The 17,921-nt window shown below is 38.1% G+C and overlaps 1 protein-coding gene and 1 long non-coding RNA gene across 2 annotated transcripts in view; both read left to right on the forward strand.

Moving 5' to 3' along the window:
• Nucleotides 1–17,921, forward strand: part of LOC146513692 (uncharacterized) — a 296,792-nt gene that overhangs the window by 154,133 nt on the left and 124,738 nt on the right. The window lies entirely within an intron of this gene.
• Nucleotides 1,525–5,498, forward strand: LOC146513696 (uncharacterized). Its single transcript, XM_085168459.1, has one exon. It carries the CDS (start codon nt 3,565–3,567, stop codon nt 5,098–5,100), a length of 1,536 nt encoding a protein of 511 aa, XP_085024585.1. The 5' UTR covers nt 1,525–3,564; the 3' UTR covers nt 5,101–5,498.

Below are 17,921 nucleotides of genomic sequence, written 5' to 3' on the forward strand. Positions count from 1 at the left end.
ATCACTTTTTCTTTTTGTCCCTTGTTCTGCTGTAACAAGCGTGGGATTAAATAAAGACCTGCATGTGATGTTGTGAAATAGTGTTTCTCTTGTGCAAAAACTCAAATGAGTTTGATCAATTACAACACAAAAAAAATCAGGATTGTTTTATGATTATTCATGATTTAATTACACACGGCTGAATAATCTCAAAATGACGAACAGTGCAATTATGGCCAAAACAAATACACAGGGTAACGTGTTATCCTCCATCACTGCTGTTAAATTTACCAAGTTTCTCAACTGTAGAAAATTCTGGAAAGACTCCTGTGGCGCTGGAAAGACTAGACCTCCCTGAAAGGTTCTTTCCTGGTATTGTGTTACGTGGACCTCTTAGACCAGAAAATAAGGACAAAAAAAACCAAAACAAAAAGCCCCAAATTATTAGGATTACATTAACACTTAATCATTAACATTATGAAAACTATAATGCTTCAGCACTATAAACTTATTTTCACGGACAACGGGGGAGGTCTTTCAGAGTTAGTAGTGAGTCAAAATATCTCTTCGTAATTAACTAACTCATCAATTCTCAGGAATACACGATTTTGAAAGCCGAGACACTATATTATAAGACAAACCTTTTTGACAGGAGAAAAAAAAATTATAAAGAAATGTTTGCATGGAAAAAAAAAAAGAATTCTACTTAATGCCAGCTAAAAGAACAATTTAATTACTATACACTCCTGGGCAGTATATATCTATATCTATAATAAAAACAGTATGCAGATTAGTAATAACACAGCCTATTGTTACCAATCTACATTAGTACATTATATTAGATATTAACATCAAAACTAATAAGTAACCTAAACTATAAAATAAGCAATATGGAGTTTAAACAATCACATTTCCACACAGTTTGGGCCACCCCGTGTCCCAGCCCTGAACATGCAACTGCTCCTTCCAAAATGTTAAATTCCTACAAACACATATTTAATAAGGTCAACTCCAAAATAACTGTGTTCAACCATTTCAGCTGACCTTAGACAAGATGCTGCACCTACTCTGGTTCATAGAAATATACCTGCTAAATCCTGTGAATCAGCTGAGTACAGCCAAACAACAACCACCAACACACAGGTGACAGTCCAGAGGTACCTTGATTTATTTATTAGAATAATTTGGTGTTTCTGAGAATAGGACAGACGCACAGATCGATAAGTACTTGTGCATGTGTGTCTGTTTATTTGTTGTTTGTCTTCTGATTTCTTACCTGTCCTGCTTAGGAGTGTAGGGTCTGTGATGGTGAAAGAAGTCTTGAAGTCTCCATGGTTTTCCATGATGAAGCTTTGGGTTTTCTTGGTGCCGTAGATCAGTGGACCAAAGTTTTTGTCACATGTAGGCGTGATCTTGTATCTAAAGAGAGAACACAAAAACTATCCGCTGCATATTATAAACAAAATAAGAAGTCAGAAAGGTAGCAAGAAATGCAATTTGATAAATTCACTTCTAAATGTGATTATTTAATATCGTTTCTGTTCTTCTAAAAATATTATATCAGAGATAACAGTAAGAATCAAGTCTTCACCTAATGAAAGTATACTGGGCTGAAATCTTGATAGTTGTTGCTTACAGTTTCTCCTCCTCTCCCAGTGTTGGGTTCAATCACCTACAGAAAACAGGTCCAATAAGCTTTGTGCTGGGAGAGGTACAGCTCGCCATCAAGGCTTTTGAGGGTAAACACTACTTTAAAGCTCAGTTCCAAACGATAAATTGGTTACCCTTTTGAGTTGAAAGCAGTCGAGTTGCACCTTGCGCCTGAGGATTAAAAAAATGTCAGAAAGTGGTGTGTAGCCTGTTGAGTTGAGGGTGAGACTGCCAGACAACATTGAAGCATTGCAGTACATGTCAGTTTAAATGTGGAGGGAGAAAACTCTAAAGCACAACAAGAGCCCTTGAGAAATAGAAAAAAATTACTAAATGTCTTGGCTTCTCCCCTGAAGTGATAGATAAGAATGTCCACCAATGGTGTACCATCCCTCTAAGTAAATGGAATGAGACAAAAAAAAAATACAATGGGCTTCTGGAGTGAGATTTGGAAGTACAGGGATGCAGCTGATATCAACCTGTTTCGAGAACTTGCCATGGCTGCTGTGTCTGTGTTGTCCTTGCCACACTCAAATGCTGAAGTTGAGCGAGTATTCAGTCAGATGAGTGTGGTAAAAAGCAGAAATTGTACGTCCCTGCAAAGCCTCAACTCCACCCTGTACATCTGATATGGACCGAAGTTGTCTGGTAATGTTTTGCAGCTTACTCATTCAGGTGCTAAAGTTGCTGAACCTGGCATGGAGAATCTCGACGAAAATGAGGATGACCCACTCTTTCTGTGAGCCAGCAGCCAATATTTGTGCAGGGATGTCTAGAAAACAAACAAACAAACAAACAAACAATGAGCCTGAATTAGGACCAGACTAGTTCCCATCAGTTTTTCCACACTGCCACTGTTTATTCTACTGACTATTTTTGGTCCATTTAGATTGCTAATGTAGTTTGTTAACAACGTTATGGTTAAAAATGTTCTTTTACTGTTTCTCTTGTGTGGTTTAACCTAGAGTCCCAGAGAGCAGCCATTTGGCTTTTCTACCTTTTAAAATTACTTAAAAAGACATTAAAAAAAGAAAAAAAAAAGAAAAAACTTAAAAAGACAAAAAGTAAAATAAAATAAAATGACTCTGCCAGAGGGCCTATCTCGGGTCACTTTTGCTGGTCCCGAGCCCGGATAAGGGAGGAGGGTTGGCATTATGACATTAAAAAAAGAAAATTGTTATAAAACTTTTATTTGTAGTTCGAAATTTATTCTAAATGCATTCAGGGTGTTTTTTACTCACTTTATGTCTCTTCCACGATGTTATTTCTCTCTCCTACAGCGTCGGTCACAATTAAGTATGCATGACCAATTAAGCAAATTAGGCGATGACATCACTTCTAGCTACTTTTAGGACAGCCAATAAGGAATTTCCTTACTGAGGAGTGGCAACACTGAAAGTAACGAGCCTGTTTTGAAAATTTAACGAGTAGTAAGTGAAGACATTTGTGTTAAAATGTAGGGAGTAAAAGTAAAAAGCTGTCAGCAAAATAAATACTCAAGTAAAGTGCAGACAGCTGACAATTCTTACTGAGATTTTATCGTGCAGGCCAGGCTAGGACAATAACCAACCTATCGTTAGCCGTGTTAACAAATCCAGATGTTTGTACGACACTTTATTAGCGACATTTAAAAACAGGCAGCATTCAAAGCCTGTCTGTATTTGTTCACCTTGGAGTGCTTATGAATATATTATCGCTATTAATTCGCCATAATGTATTAATTAATTTTCCACATTCTCCATTGATAAATGAGCCATATGACGGCTAACACTTACTTTAACCAGAGTTTTCTTCGAACAAGGAACACCGCGTGACGTCACACACGCCACAGGCTTTGATCTATGAGCAGTCCTTTTATGGTCGTTAAAGTGGGCGTGGCTGAAGTCCATAAATCGACCTTAACCACTCTAGTACAGTTTAGTTCAGAGAGCATTAATGCATCAGAACAGCGAGTGTAATTTAAGCACATTCAGTTTGCAACGAGCACACATGTTTACCGTAACTCCAACCACTCATCAACTGAATTCCTCTTCCCCGGTTGAGAGTTTGAAAAGTACAGACACAAACGTCAGCATGACTTCCCCACTCACTTACACTTCAGACATGGAGAAATTTTGTAACACTTTTATGAGATTGACTTGGGATACCACGGAAAATGCAGATCTGGCCTGTACACAGACTGATGCCTGTCTTGAGTCCGTGGGCGCAGACTTCCCCAAGAAAACAGATGATTCAGGAGAAAAGGACAGCATCCTGAATGAAAGCTCTGTACGTAACCATGGCGATGAGGAAAACCCTAACCCAATGCAGAGTTTGGAAAGTATAGATACAAACTTTGACATGACTTCCCCACTCACTTACACCTCAGACATGGAGAAATTTTGTAACACTTTTATGAGATTGACTTGGGATACCACGGAAAATGCAGATCTGGCCTGCACACAGACTGATGTCTGTCTTGAGTCCGTGGGCGCAGACTTCCCAGAAAAAACTGATGATACAGGAGCAAAGGACTGCATCCTGAATGAAAGCTCTGTAGACGACCACAGTGATGATGAAAAAATAGAGACTCCAGGACTGGAGGCTCAACCAGACATAGAATGCATGTCTTTAGACACCTCAAGCCTCTGGGATGAAATAGAAAGTGAAGAACTGGAAGATGAGGCAACCCCCATATTCCAGGAATTCCTCCCTGATATTGAGTGTTTAAGTTTTTCTGAGATCAGTCCGCTATCTGAGTCTCTGAGTGGGGAAAAGCTGTGTGTCAACAACGTTATTCAGTTAGTGATTTCAAAGGCCACAGACAAAGTCTCCTCTGAATACAAGATCTTCACACAGCGCCTCACTCCTCACTGCATCAGTGATCGGCTACTTGAGAAAATCTGGCCTGAAATGAATGAGAAACATCTGGATTTATCTCCAAAAAGCCTGAAAAATGTTGACAAGGCCATTTTAAAGGACCTTTGCAAAATACATAAGTGCAAGGAAAAAGATTTGATTTTTAGTCTGAGGGAACAGCTCGATAGTATTACTGTCCCAGTCTTCACCAGACACCTGTTAGCATTACCAAAAAGAGTACTCAGTGTATCTAAAAACAGGGACGAGTACAGGGAAGTTGTGGAAAACTTCACTAAAGATCTGGTAATAAACGCTATGGGTGAACTAAACGAGATGACGAGCTGGTATTCGGCAACATTTGACTTCATTATACAGAGGCTGAGCCACAAGATCTGGAACCAAATTTTGTCCAGCAATTTTGAAATCTCCCTCGAGAACATTGAAGAACTCAGCTTGACAGTATATGATGAACTCCACAAAAGGTGGCCTTCCCCCGGACAGCTCATGAATACAAGCAACCCAATGATTGACGAAGTGATTTTCCAAACCTTCAAGAAACACGCCATAGTGAAGAGACGAAGTATCATCTCTTGGGCTTCTGCTTGTGATTTTGTGGCAAAACTCTTAAACTAGGTTAAAATATTCAATTCAATTGGGCAATCTAAATTTAGTTTCAAAAACCAAGAGTGGTTAAAAATGGCCACTCTTTTTCTCCTGTCTTCCTTCCCTCATTCCCAACTGGCCGCGGCAGATGGCCACCCCATCCCTGAGCCTGGTTCTGCTGGAGGCTTCCCCCTGTTAAAAGAGGGTTTTTCCTTCCCACTGTTGCAAAAGTGCTTGCTCATTGGGGGTTGGATTTTCTGTGCATTATTGAAAGGTCATGACCTTACAATATAAAGCACTTTGAGGGAAGTGACAGGGTTTGGCACTGTTTCTTAACTTAAAATGTCAAATTACAACAGGACATTTTAAGTTAAGAAACAGTGCCACACCACGAAAACAGAAAAAAAATTAAATAAAAAAAAATTAAATAAAAATAAATTTGTGTTTTGTTTCATTTACTGTGAATTTGCTCAGAATGCAATATCAAATTAGCATGGTGTGTGTCAATATAATGTATCATAGAATCATCCTGCAGACTAATTTGAAGGGGATGTCATAGTAATGTCATGCTGCATGTGTGTACAAAATTTAGCAAAGTATAATCAATGTTTCCAGTTAGGTGGTTAATTAATCTTATTTACTACAAAACAAAGATGCTAAAACATCCACTTTATTGAGAATATAAATACACTGAAACAGGACTAAAAGGTTTTTAGAAAAAGTCATTTTAGAAGTTGAAGTCAAAAGATAAAGAAATATTTTGAGATCGGGGGAGCCCTAGTCATCTTCACTGCTTCTGTCCTCACAGTTATTTGTTGTACCAGGTGGAAAAGTAGGTGATTGCAGGCCCTAATTCTGAAGTTAGAATAGAATAGAAAAGAATAGAAAAGATTAGAATAGAATAAACCTTTATTATCCCAGGGATGAGAAATTTCAGTGTTACAGAGCTCTTGCAGCAAGGGAAAATAAAAATATAAAAGGAAGACACAAGGTGGTCCTATATACATAAGCATCAGAGTTTGTATATACAGGTAACAATGTACAGAATATGTATAGAAAAATTTAAAAAATTGCACGGTGATACGTATAAAATGTACAGGGATATGTATCAAATCTACAGAGCTATGTATGAAATGTACAGTAAACAAACAAGCTGGTGAGTAAGATGATCAAAAGAATATTAAGCTGCATTATAGTCTGACAGCTGCTGGTAAGAATGACCTGCGGTAGCGCTCCTTCCTACACTGTGATTGTAAAAATCTACTGCTGAACTGCTCAGTGCTCGTACAGTCTCATGCAGGGTGTCCATCACAACCTACTTCTCTAACTTCCAGCTTACCAGCATTCTTCTGAGCATACTCCACAGCAGCAGAGTCAAATAGTTGTCTGGCAGTCAGGCTAACTGGTGAAGTGCCATTTAGCAGCACATCTGCAACCACAGCATCAACACTAAGGCACACTGCTCCATACTGACATGCCAAAGCAGCTGATGTGCTGCTCTTATCTAAGAAAAAAGAGAAAAACACCCTTTATACCATGCTAAATATGGTAGCTGATTACTTTTTTTTTTTTACACTCTGTCTTCATTTAACTATTCAAATTAGGAGGAATCTGCGTTTTTTTTTTAAACCTGTCACTGGGGCTCCATATATAATCAGAGCAATGCTTCTGCAGCTACGTGCAGCTAAACCATCAGGTGACACATCAACACCCATGTGGCGGACAATTGCTCGGGAGTCAACTCTAACTGTCCTAGACTCTCACTGTTTCTGTCACGGTTCGCTTGAGGACTCACACGCAGGACTCAGAGGCACAGTTGGTATTTATTACAGTTCCACCAGGTGTATATACAAATAGTGCAGGGGGTAGTGCTATATACAAGGCGGTGACAGGGAAAAGGCTCCGGGGAAATCCAGGTAGGGAAAAGACGCTTGCTCCTCTTCTGACTCTCTCCTATCGTGATCAGTCTCTCTCCAAACACTCACACAAAAAAAGGAATCCGCTCGGGGAATGCAGGGTCGGGTCCAGGGGATCTATGTACAGAAGGAAACACACGTTAGAGGTTTTGCGCAGGGAAGCAAAAGAGAACTTGTTCAGAGCCGGGCTGCACTGACGCGAGTCACACACAACGATCCAGCGATGAGTAGAAGCCACTCCCTGGCTTAAATGCTGGCTGCACTGATGAGGCCCAGGTGTTTCCTCTTCAGAGTGGCGTGAACCCACCATGAGTTCCGCCCTGGCGAGAGAGCGAGAGAGAGAGCAAGAGAGAGAGAATGCTACTAGTCAGCGGCCTGCTGATCCCCTGGCCGTGACAGTTTCCCTCTCTGGTCAGTTCTCAAACAACTAAATTTAAATTTCACTGTTGCTTATTTATTTAGTGTTAAAAGCTTAAGATAAAGAAGAGCTTTTTTAGGTTTTTGAAAACATTTTAATAGCTGTAGGTGTAATGTATAGGTGTAGACTGCATTGTAGGCGGCTAATAGTTGGACTCAGAACCACATCCAAGGTAACATTTCCCTTATGGGTTAAATACCAGATTTACACATCAGCGTTTAGATCCAAAGGTCAAACATCTTACTCCAGGCTATGGTGACCTGGATGGATGAGAACTTACATAGATGTAAAAGGTTGTACTTATGCATCAAATGCAGGATCTGCATGAAATGAGAAATACTTTATTTAAATATTAATCAAGTAAAATGAACATATGCAGGAAAACTGAATGCAGAAAACAAGCTGAGATGCATTTTAAAAAACAACATTATGTGACTGTGTAATGTCATTTACAATCCAACTCTAACTGGTAACACTGAGTTAAATGCTATAAGTCCTGACAAACTGTAAAGGGACATTAGTAAACACTGCAATGTCATGCATTCTAATTAAAGACACTGCAGCATAACAATAAATGATTCAATTTGGAAAAGCCGTGAGGGATTAACTGATTGACCGAAGAAAACAATGCCTGTCTCCCTCCCTCTCTTTTTAACCAAGCAGTAATTTATCAATAAAAGGACACCACATACTCATTACAAATATATGTATTTGATATTACTACCTCACTTGGGGCCTTGCCTTTTAAAAAATATACGATACATTGTAAGGTAAACTTGCAACACTATTTCTGAAACTGAAGACTTACCTCTTCTTCCTGGAGGTACTGTGTGTGTGAACTCCAGGGAGTAAAACTCAGTGGGGAAAGAACAGGGGTTTCTGGCGGTTACCTCAGGTTCAACCTCAGTGCTGGCAGGGAGGCAAGGTCTGAGCTCCAGCGCCGATGGCCAGAACTCGAGATGTGGAGCCTCACCCTGAATCTGACCTGTGATGAACACATGCTGGGTGCTCTCAGCCATGCGCACCACTACCTGTCTTTTGTACGCACACTGAAAGAGATGTACATGAAGGTCAGCATCCCCGTCTTTATTTTGCTACATGTTACTACTCACAGTACTCTACTTTTCCCTGATATTAAAATAACTTATTTACACAATGCTGCATTCGATTATAATGCCGTGCACATATTTTATTGTTTACTTATACTTCCCTATTTTTCTTACTGTGTGGAATGTGGATTAAGTTTTTATTTTATCCATAAATGAGCTAAAGTCATACCTTTTTAAAAGCCTGAAACTTCTCAGCTATGCTCCAGTTAGCAAGGCAACGACTCATGGTTCAGTAGCTGTATTGTTCTCATCTGATGGGTTACAAAAGGAATCTTTCCTTTTGCACCAACGCTCATGATAGCTCATGACAGCAAATTAATACAAGCTACATCTGGCTGTCAATTAAAGAGATTTTTATCAAGTATCAAATGTACAGGTCTGATAAGAAGTACATAGAAAAAATTCACGTATTCACTTGATTTTACAGTTAACAACACGATAGCACCACGGTGACCCAGTATACTCAATTCCATTTTTCAGTTCAATTCAATGCAATTTAGTTTTATTTATACAGCATCAAATCACAACAACAGCTGCCTAAAGGAACTTGTAAGGTAGACCTTACAATAATACATACTTAGAAAAAAATCCAACAATCATACGACCCCCTATGAGCAAGCACGTTGGGGACAGTGGGAAGGAAAACCTCCCTTTTAACAGGGAGAAACCTCTAGCAGAAGCTAGAGCATATTATACCATTGCCCCTTTTTATCGTCCTTTGTACTCTGACACATGCCACACTGCAGTGTCAAACTGAACTGTATCGCTGGAAACAGTGACATCTGGCATGGTTACCATGGCATACAGTCGTATCTGTACCACTGGGCCATCTGCAACCTGTATTGGCAAAGATGAGATTAATAACACATACCCAAAACAGTTTATAGACACTGAATGAAAAGACACAATAAATGTATTTCTAGCTGTATACAAGCTTGTCTATTCTTGTGGAGCTCTAATAATTTTACAGCTGTTGAATGGTGGAAATGCCAACAAATTATTTAAGCTTTGTTTCATCTGTAAACTTGTCTACTATTGGTTTGTTTTTCTTTGACATTAACACTTCTAACTGTAATATCTAAACATTTTTACTTTTATTTTTTGAAAGTCTAATGTAATACTTTCTATTTCCACACAGGACTGCCTACTCTCTGTTTTTTGTGTATTTTTCTATACATTTGGCTTCATAGATTCATTTAATTATTAGTTAGTAATCTCTGGCTCTCCTCCACAGTGTGTCTTTTGTCCTGTCTCCCTCCCCTCCCCAGGATCATGTCAGTTGTTTGTCCCTCCCTGAGCCTGGTTCTGCCAGAGGTTTCTTCCTGTTAAAACAGAGTTTTTCCTTCCCACTATTGCCAAGTGGTTGCTCACAGGAGGTTGTCTGATTGGGTCTTTACCTTACAATATAAAGCGCCTTGAAGTGACCGTTGCTGTCATTTGACGCTATGTAAATAAAACTGGATTGAACTCAATTCCATAGGACAAATCACTTCTAATATATAAATCAGATCATGTGGAAAATATCAAAGTATTAAAAAACAGAAGGAGACAGACAGAGGACTGAAAATGTCACGGGACAAGATATGGTGTTATCTGTGTCAAGATGTTTGCAAATGACATGGAAAGACACAGATATTGATCCTTCACTGGTAATTTTTGCAGTTTGACTGATAACTTTGCTAGGAATGACAAAAACAAAATCTAAAACATACTCTGGGAGCTGAAACCTGTGGAGAGTGAAGAATAAACGTTGGACACAAACATGCTTACAATTACAGGATGTTGTGTGAGTGTTTGAGTTTTTTTAGTTTTGAAAGAGTTTCTCTTTTTAGTCAAAGACGGCTTTGTTTTGTAAAGAAACTTAGTATCTTGCAAATCATTTGTATTCTGCACTTGTACACTGTGAACACAAGATAATGACATGTTATCAAAAATGCACAAACTGAAAATAAACAAATAGCCACACCATGTACCCACAAATTTGCACAAACACCAAGTAATAAAATCTGCTATGCAACCAAATATCATTCAGTATTAAGGGCTGTTTGAATTCCACAGCACAGTTGGACACAGTTCTCATTTCAGTCCAGCGAGTGGACCATCTGTTCCACTAAACTGTATGTGTGCGGTTGTAAGCGCATACTTGAATAGCTTGTGCCACTTTCTGAAGGATCCTTGTGGTTCTCCGGCCTCCAGCAAGCTAGCAGCCACAGCAAGAGCATTTTCTTTGATGAGCAACCTATCGATCTCCATGTGAAGCAGCTCTTCATGCTAGTCACGTAGTCAAGAGACAGAAAAGTATTTAAAAGTTGGCAAAACTGGTCAGCATAAATACCTCCAAATACATTTTAATACTGTCATTGTCCTAGGTTTCTGAGTTTAGGACTTTACTTCAATGTTCTATGTTGTTTATTTTTTTTCTATTCTTTTTTTCTGATCTGTGAGCTTCTTTTTTTCATTACTTTTGGAGTATAATTATTTATAGTAATTTGCTTCTTGAATTCATTTAGTGCTCTCTTTCTCTTTTCAGTCCACACATTATGCTATCAGTCCAGTCTTCCCAGTGTTTCCATATTGTCAGTTCTTTAAATGAGATCTTCTGTGTTTTCTGTTGGATTTACGGTCTCTGGTATCGCTTTTATACTGGACCACATAAAGCTTTGTTTTTTGTGCAATCATCCTCTCCTTTGAGTCCGCATTTGGGTCCACCTTTAAATACAACATGATAACTAGCTGTTTTTACGAATATGTCACTAAATTCATCATATGTGCTGATATTGGCCTTTAAACATAAGTCCATGAATATGGAAGATCTTACATCAAGTAAACAATAATGATGGAGAGCTCTGATATTCACACATTGGAGATGACCAATCACGTCTACCAAGTTTTTTTTTAAATATATTACTGTGTAAACCAAGAAGTGACTATTATACATTTTTATATCATTATAGAATATAAAAATGTGAATCTAGGGTTTTAGCTATTACTTTAGTGTTACATATTATTGTATTATGACTATTATTATTTTAGCCCCACAACAATAATGACCTCAGCATTTCTCAAGTCAGGTTGTTTTGTGAGTAAGTTAGTAATTTTGGCACTTTGTGGCATTATTTGTCTCAAAAAGTCTTCATCCTTCTTTGAAAATGTTTAAGGTCACTAGGACAAGACATCAAATCATGAGTAAATACTACGGGGATAAGCAGAAAATTGCACTTTTCTGTGTAATTCTACATTGTTGTTTAGGTGAAAGGGGCTTATCAATACACAGATAAGGATTTGGAAAACATTTAAGACAAGGCTACAAGACAAGGTTACAAACAGTAGAGGTGGAGCAGTAATACCTGAAGGAAAGAAATATTACTTGTTAATATGCAGCTTATTTTGTTAATGTGCAACTTCTTCATATATATACAAAACATTTTATACATAGGACACATACAAATCTGCACTAACTGCAGTACGAAGATGAAAATAAACCTTAAAGGTTTCTCAGGACACTGACTTTTGTTCTACTGTTGTAAATATTGCTGGAAAAACTGATTTTTGTTGGTGGTTTTCATTACAAATAAACGTTTGTTAGTTCTCTGCGTGATAATACCAAAACAACATGCTTACTATTACAGGATGTTTCTTTTTGTTTTTTGTGATCTGCATATTGTGAGCTGTTCCTAAAATGAATTTATTGACTGTGAGTATGCAGGTTTCCTCCACTGCTCCTTTTCCAACACTAATTTCATTCATGAGCTCCTCTTTGACTCCGCTGTAACACATCACTGTAACGCTCCTCCTCTGCAAGGGAAATCACAGTGTTACACGAGCGCAGCAATAAAGAGTTGACTTTGTGTCAGTGCTTCTAAGGGAGGACTATAAATCAGCTGAATAATTTGAGCTTGATGCTGCTTTTCAGTAAAATTGAGTTAGAAAGAAGACCAAGGAAACAGATATTTCTAAGGATGATTCAGTTTACTGGCAACATCCTTATGAGGTCCAGTAACATGGCTGCAAACTGGTGTAATATGTATTTACATGTAAAATGTGTGTACTGTATGAATGACTGTGCATACGTAGGTAGAGCACCCATAGTAACTGCACCATACTGGCTTCAACATAACCCTGTCACTCACACAAAAGCAACACAGGTAAAAGAAACCACCAACATTTATGTTAAAATAACTTAAATATCCACAATAGAAGCAGTCCAAAGATAAACTCGCCTCAGCAGGAACGACCATGGGCCAACCAGGTCTAACCTCATGTTCAAAGTCTGTCATCTGCCCCACTTCCTCCTCATCAGTATCGTCCCCCTTTCTCTCCTTCAGGCTGTATACTGTATTTAAAGCCCACGTGGCCAGTATTCCTTAGGATCACATCAACTTTGCTTACAAGATGAAAAAGCTAGGAGGAAAAGACAAAGATTAAACCGAGAGGGGAAACACTCGTCTGCTTTTTAAAGCGGGCTGTGCCTTTAGTTTCATCATGTCAAGCAGCTTATGGCAAACAGACAAAGTGCTCCACCTAGTGTCCTGTATATTTTGTAGAGCAAACATTTTTTTCTTTTTAGAGAAGCACCTTTTACATCTTATAGTTTGTGAAAATATCAGAAAGGTGAAAAGATAGAAGGGAAACAAACGAGCAAAAACATAAAACATTTCACAGCTGTACACGTGCATGAACAATCAGGGCTGTTTCATGACCTTCTTTTTTTTCCAACAATATCTTTATTATTTTTTACATTTTAATGACTTACAAACAGTCCAACATTCTAAATACTACATGAACATACACTCCTCTCAGACAGCAAAAAGAAAACAAAAAAGTCGTCAGATTTATCACTCTGTTAAAGGCCTAAATTTGTCATTATCCCAAATCAAATGTCATTGCCCTCAGTCCTCGTCCTCCTCAGATAATACAAATCCTTCTACAAAATTCACAAATGGTCTCCACACCTTCTCAAAAACATCCAATTTTCTTTTCAGTATACATGTTATCCGCTCCAGTGGCAAAGCCACCATCATTTGTTTTATCCACTGCGTGATACCTTGTTTTTTCCATTTTAGTGCAATTAATCTTTTTGCTTATAACAAACCCATATCAATAAACATTCTGTCACTTTTTGTGTACCTCATGTTTTCTGGGTACAATCCCAGAACAAGGAAGCCAGGATCCAAAACAACCTCCTTGGATAATATTTGTTTCATAGTTTGTGTTACTGCAACCCAAAAGGAGCCAATCCTCCTGCAATCCCAAATACAATGCCAAAAGTTACCCTTATCTTCATTACATTTATTACAAGTGTCTGGAATATTAGAGTTGTACTTATTTAATTTTTTAAATAAAGTTTCATAACCTTCTTAATTATAAATCTGCATAAATACAAGAGAACAACACAAGAGTAAGAGAGAGAGAGAGAGAGAGAGAGAGAGAGAGAGACAGCGCAAGAGAGAGAAGAATGCTGAACAGACAGGAAGGTCGAAGAAATGTTCTGCTGAATTGCTATTTCAACTAAATCAAAAATCAATGTGTCCTTGTTTTGAATATCAATGATAACTGGTCCGGATGGCTTGCATACACAAAGAAGGAGTGGAGGTGGTGTGGAAAACAAGGCAGTGACATTTAAAGTTTATGTGCTTCCTCTCAGCAGTACTTCTAGTGTTAAAAAAACAAGGTAAAATGCCAACTTAAACATTCCATCTTTAAACAATCTGTCTTAATGACAATTATCATGCTCTCGCCAGAAAGAATTAACAGGCAACAACAGAGAGAATTTGAATCGGAAAGAGGGAAAATAACCATCAGAGTGAGGAAAAACAAATAATCATAAAGCAAACTTCACCAAGGCAGCAAACAAGATTCATAATGAACAATCACAAACAAATGTGACGCCCTCTCTTTCGGGCTCATCAGTGTTCCCTTCAAAATGGCAGCATGCTTCACTCCTCTAAGTTTTGTAAAAAATCTAATTAGTTTTGTCTGAGATATCAGGCGTGACACATGGGTGAGCAAACAGATGGCAACAGAACAACAAGGACAAGGGAAGCAGGATAAAAGAACATCAAGGAGGAAAAATGAACACACGATAATGGAGAGCTACATAAACAAACTCAAATCTATACTCGGTCCTGCGATTACCAGACCTAATGAAATGCAAAGTCCATCATTATCAGTGGGATTACAATAACAGAAATATAGAAATATGGAAAATGTAGCTCATAGTTCCACTTTTTAAGGGTACAAAACTACGTTTTTCTTTTTAATATTTTGTGGAACCTTCCTCCCTCTTCAAGGCCCTCACAGAAACCACCCTCTGCTTGCTTAATGGTGGGTTCAAGTCATTTGCATGCTCTTCAGGAGAATAAAACAAATGAACATGCAAACTAAACGACTTCAAACTTAAATCCTTACAAAGACCAAAGGTAAAGAATAGAAAACTAAGGATGCTCTTAACTAAGAATAAGGAATTGCAACTCGAAACACTGGGTAATAGACCCAGGAGCATAGCACTGCGTCACATGTGAGATCTTCTGCCAATGATATAACACTGAAGCAGCTGTCCATAAACAATTAGTGATCATTCCCAAAGTTTTGGCACTTCCTGTTAATTAGATTTACATCCCTATATTGATGTAAATCTGCTGAAATTGAACCTGAGATTTGCTACTTGCGTAGTGTTATTTTATTTTAAATTGAATTTGCTCAAGCTCAGAGTCTCAGCTGTCCAAATCTGTTAGAAAGTAATCAGATGTTAAACTCAGCTGTCAGGTCAGCCCTGTATCTGTACCTGCTGACCAAAGCCCAAATGGGTGGGTTCAAGGCTGTAGATGATTATTGATGCTTCTCCTCTGAGAATGATCTCATATAAAGGCCCCTCTTCTACATGGCATTGTGCAACCACCTGTAAAACCAACCACCTCAAAACTAGTAGAATAGATTCAGTTATTAATTTTTTTTAATTCAGTCTCAACAGTGTTTAAAACCCAGTTTTCCTCGACTTTGACAAACAACTTGCTTCCATGTTATTAATCTTTGCAGTCAATATATATGAAATGCCCTTGTTTTTCTGGGTCGCTAGGCAATACAGCTAATATTTTTACACTGACAAGTATCTTAAGTGATTTGATTAATAAATATACTCTGTAGATGAATAAGTAATGAAAGTAGTTTTAGATGGAGCCCTTATTGAATTATACATTTACATCTATTCTCCAGTTACTAAAGGGAATATAAATAACTATGGATCATGAAGATTACGCTGAGTTATATAAGACTAGTACTTAAAAACCAAGGAATATCCACACTGATTTAGCAAGCCAGTATTGTACGACACAGAGGGAATGACTTGCCCTTTAGCTGCTGGCTTTCTCCGTTCCCGGACAAACTAGAAATCTCAGGGACACCCTGATTTGTTTACGTGTGCATTTGCCTACCTCTCCCACACCCACAGGATAATATGTGCTGCTATGTCCATCTTCACCAGGCCTGGAGATTACAGGAGATGGCAAGGCAGGCGAAAGTGTAGAGCGTCTGACTTTCTGAATCGTTTTGCTTCTCATTCTTTTTTCCTTGTCTTTCCATAAGAGCAAAGAGTAAAACAAGAAATCCCTAAAGTTAAATATATTTTTCTTGCAAATAGAGAAAAACTCCACGTTATAACGTTATAAATGGCACATTTCTCAAGAGAGAAAAATAAGAAAAATGAATGATAGACAAAACAAACCTTTTTCAAGAAGAATTCATATTTTTATTTGCAGCGCCATATTTTTATCCTACTGCTCAACTACTGTAGATTTTCATGATTAAGAGTAAAAAACAAATCCTTTTTAACTTATATGGACTCGGTGTGGAAGTGGAGATAAAAGCAGTGATGCTGCACTAAAGCCCAGTATGGCTACAAGGACCATATTTATAATATTCCCTCTCTTTGGCATCTTACAGATCAAAGAGTTAAAAAAAAACAAAAAAACACTGTTGATCATTTGAAGCAGCACATTTACTCAGAATTAGGCTAACTAGCAAGGACTTGTACATATGCTTGTACAGAAGTAAATTATATAAGCACTGTCTATCAGGTGCATCATTAACACATAATGTAATACCCAAGTGAGGAAGAAAATCTTCAGCACCCACACCCCAAAGAACTCATTTTGTCTCTCTGTTCTACTCTCTCCTTCCCTATGGGATCAAATTGGGTGCATCCATCAAGTTAATTAAACAGAGTGTTCTATAATTAAGAGGAATTTTAATAGGCAAGCAGCAGGAAACAGGTCAGGATAGATTGCAGTGAAGTGCTGAATAAACATGGATGAGAATGAAAGAGATTTAGTGAGTGAAGCCATCTCAAAGCCATACTGGAGACGTTCTATATTAAATCACTGACCATGGCTACATTATAGCCAAAGGCTATCCATGTGTGTGTGGGAAAGCTTCACAAAATGCATATACACGCAAGACACCCTTCAAGTCTGCATGCACAATTGCTAGAGTGCCAAAGAACGCAAAAGTACTTGTGTGCCAGCTTATACATAAGCTCATTATAATGAGTGAATAGTAGAGATGCAATCAGCAGGGGGCACTGTTGTATGATCACTGTCATGGACATTGTTTTATGGGACAAGACTGCCTAGGAAATCACAAATTAATACATCCATCATTGTATGATGTAAGACAGAAGAAACATTGTAGATCTTACAAAACATTTTTGGTGGATAAGACTTCTTAAAATCATTTGGGAGCCTGGGGGCAAACAAACAAACAACAAAAAAAACCCTGCTTTTTAAAAATGTGGGCATTCTAAGAAAGAGGTTAAAACTCACTGGTGCGGACAGGGGAACAGATGGTGAGACAGCAGATAATGACTCTGCAAGAGTTCAGCTCAAAACAGAAATAGGACACTCTGACATTCTCGTATCTGTCTTTTGCTCTTCAATCTATTCTTTTCTTTACTCACACAGTGGGCATGACTGTGTTACTAAACCAACATCTCTTTTTCAGCAGCCTGTCAGGAGACTAAAAAGAGTGATGGGAAATAAGTATCATAATGAGTTATACTTGTGGACTTGGCTTTAGAGATTTACCACTGATAGACATTACATCTTAAGCTGTACAATGACAACTGACAGCTGAGATGGTTCCACTGAAACACCCTCTTTAATTTCATCTTACAGATTTTACTGACTTATTTCCAGAATTGGTGTTCAGTCCTCAATACTGGGACTGAGATGAATGGGACTTCATCTCAGATCATGACTTGCAATATGTCCTTTCTCTCTCCACTTTATTGATCAATAAAATGCACATATAAAATAATAAACAGATATTTAAAATCTTCAATAACTGCAGTGTCTATCTGCGGTTTAGTACTGAGCAGGTGTGAGATTTGTTTGTTGAGAACAGCTGCCTCTGGCA

This window comes from Neolamprologus multifasciatus, chromosome 7 (assembly GCF_963576455.1).
Source record: "Neolamprologus multifasciatus chromosome 7, fNeoMul1.2, whole genome shotgun sequence".
Classification (NCBI taxonomy): Eukaryota; Metazoa; Chordata; class Actinopteri; order Cichliformes; family Cichlidae; genus Neolamprologus; species Neolamprologus multifasciatus.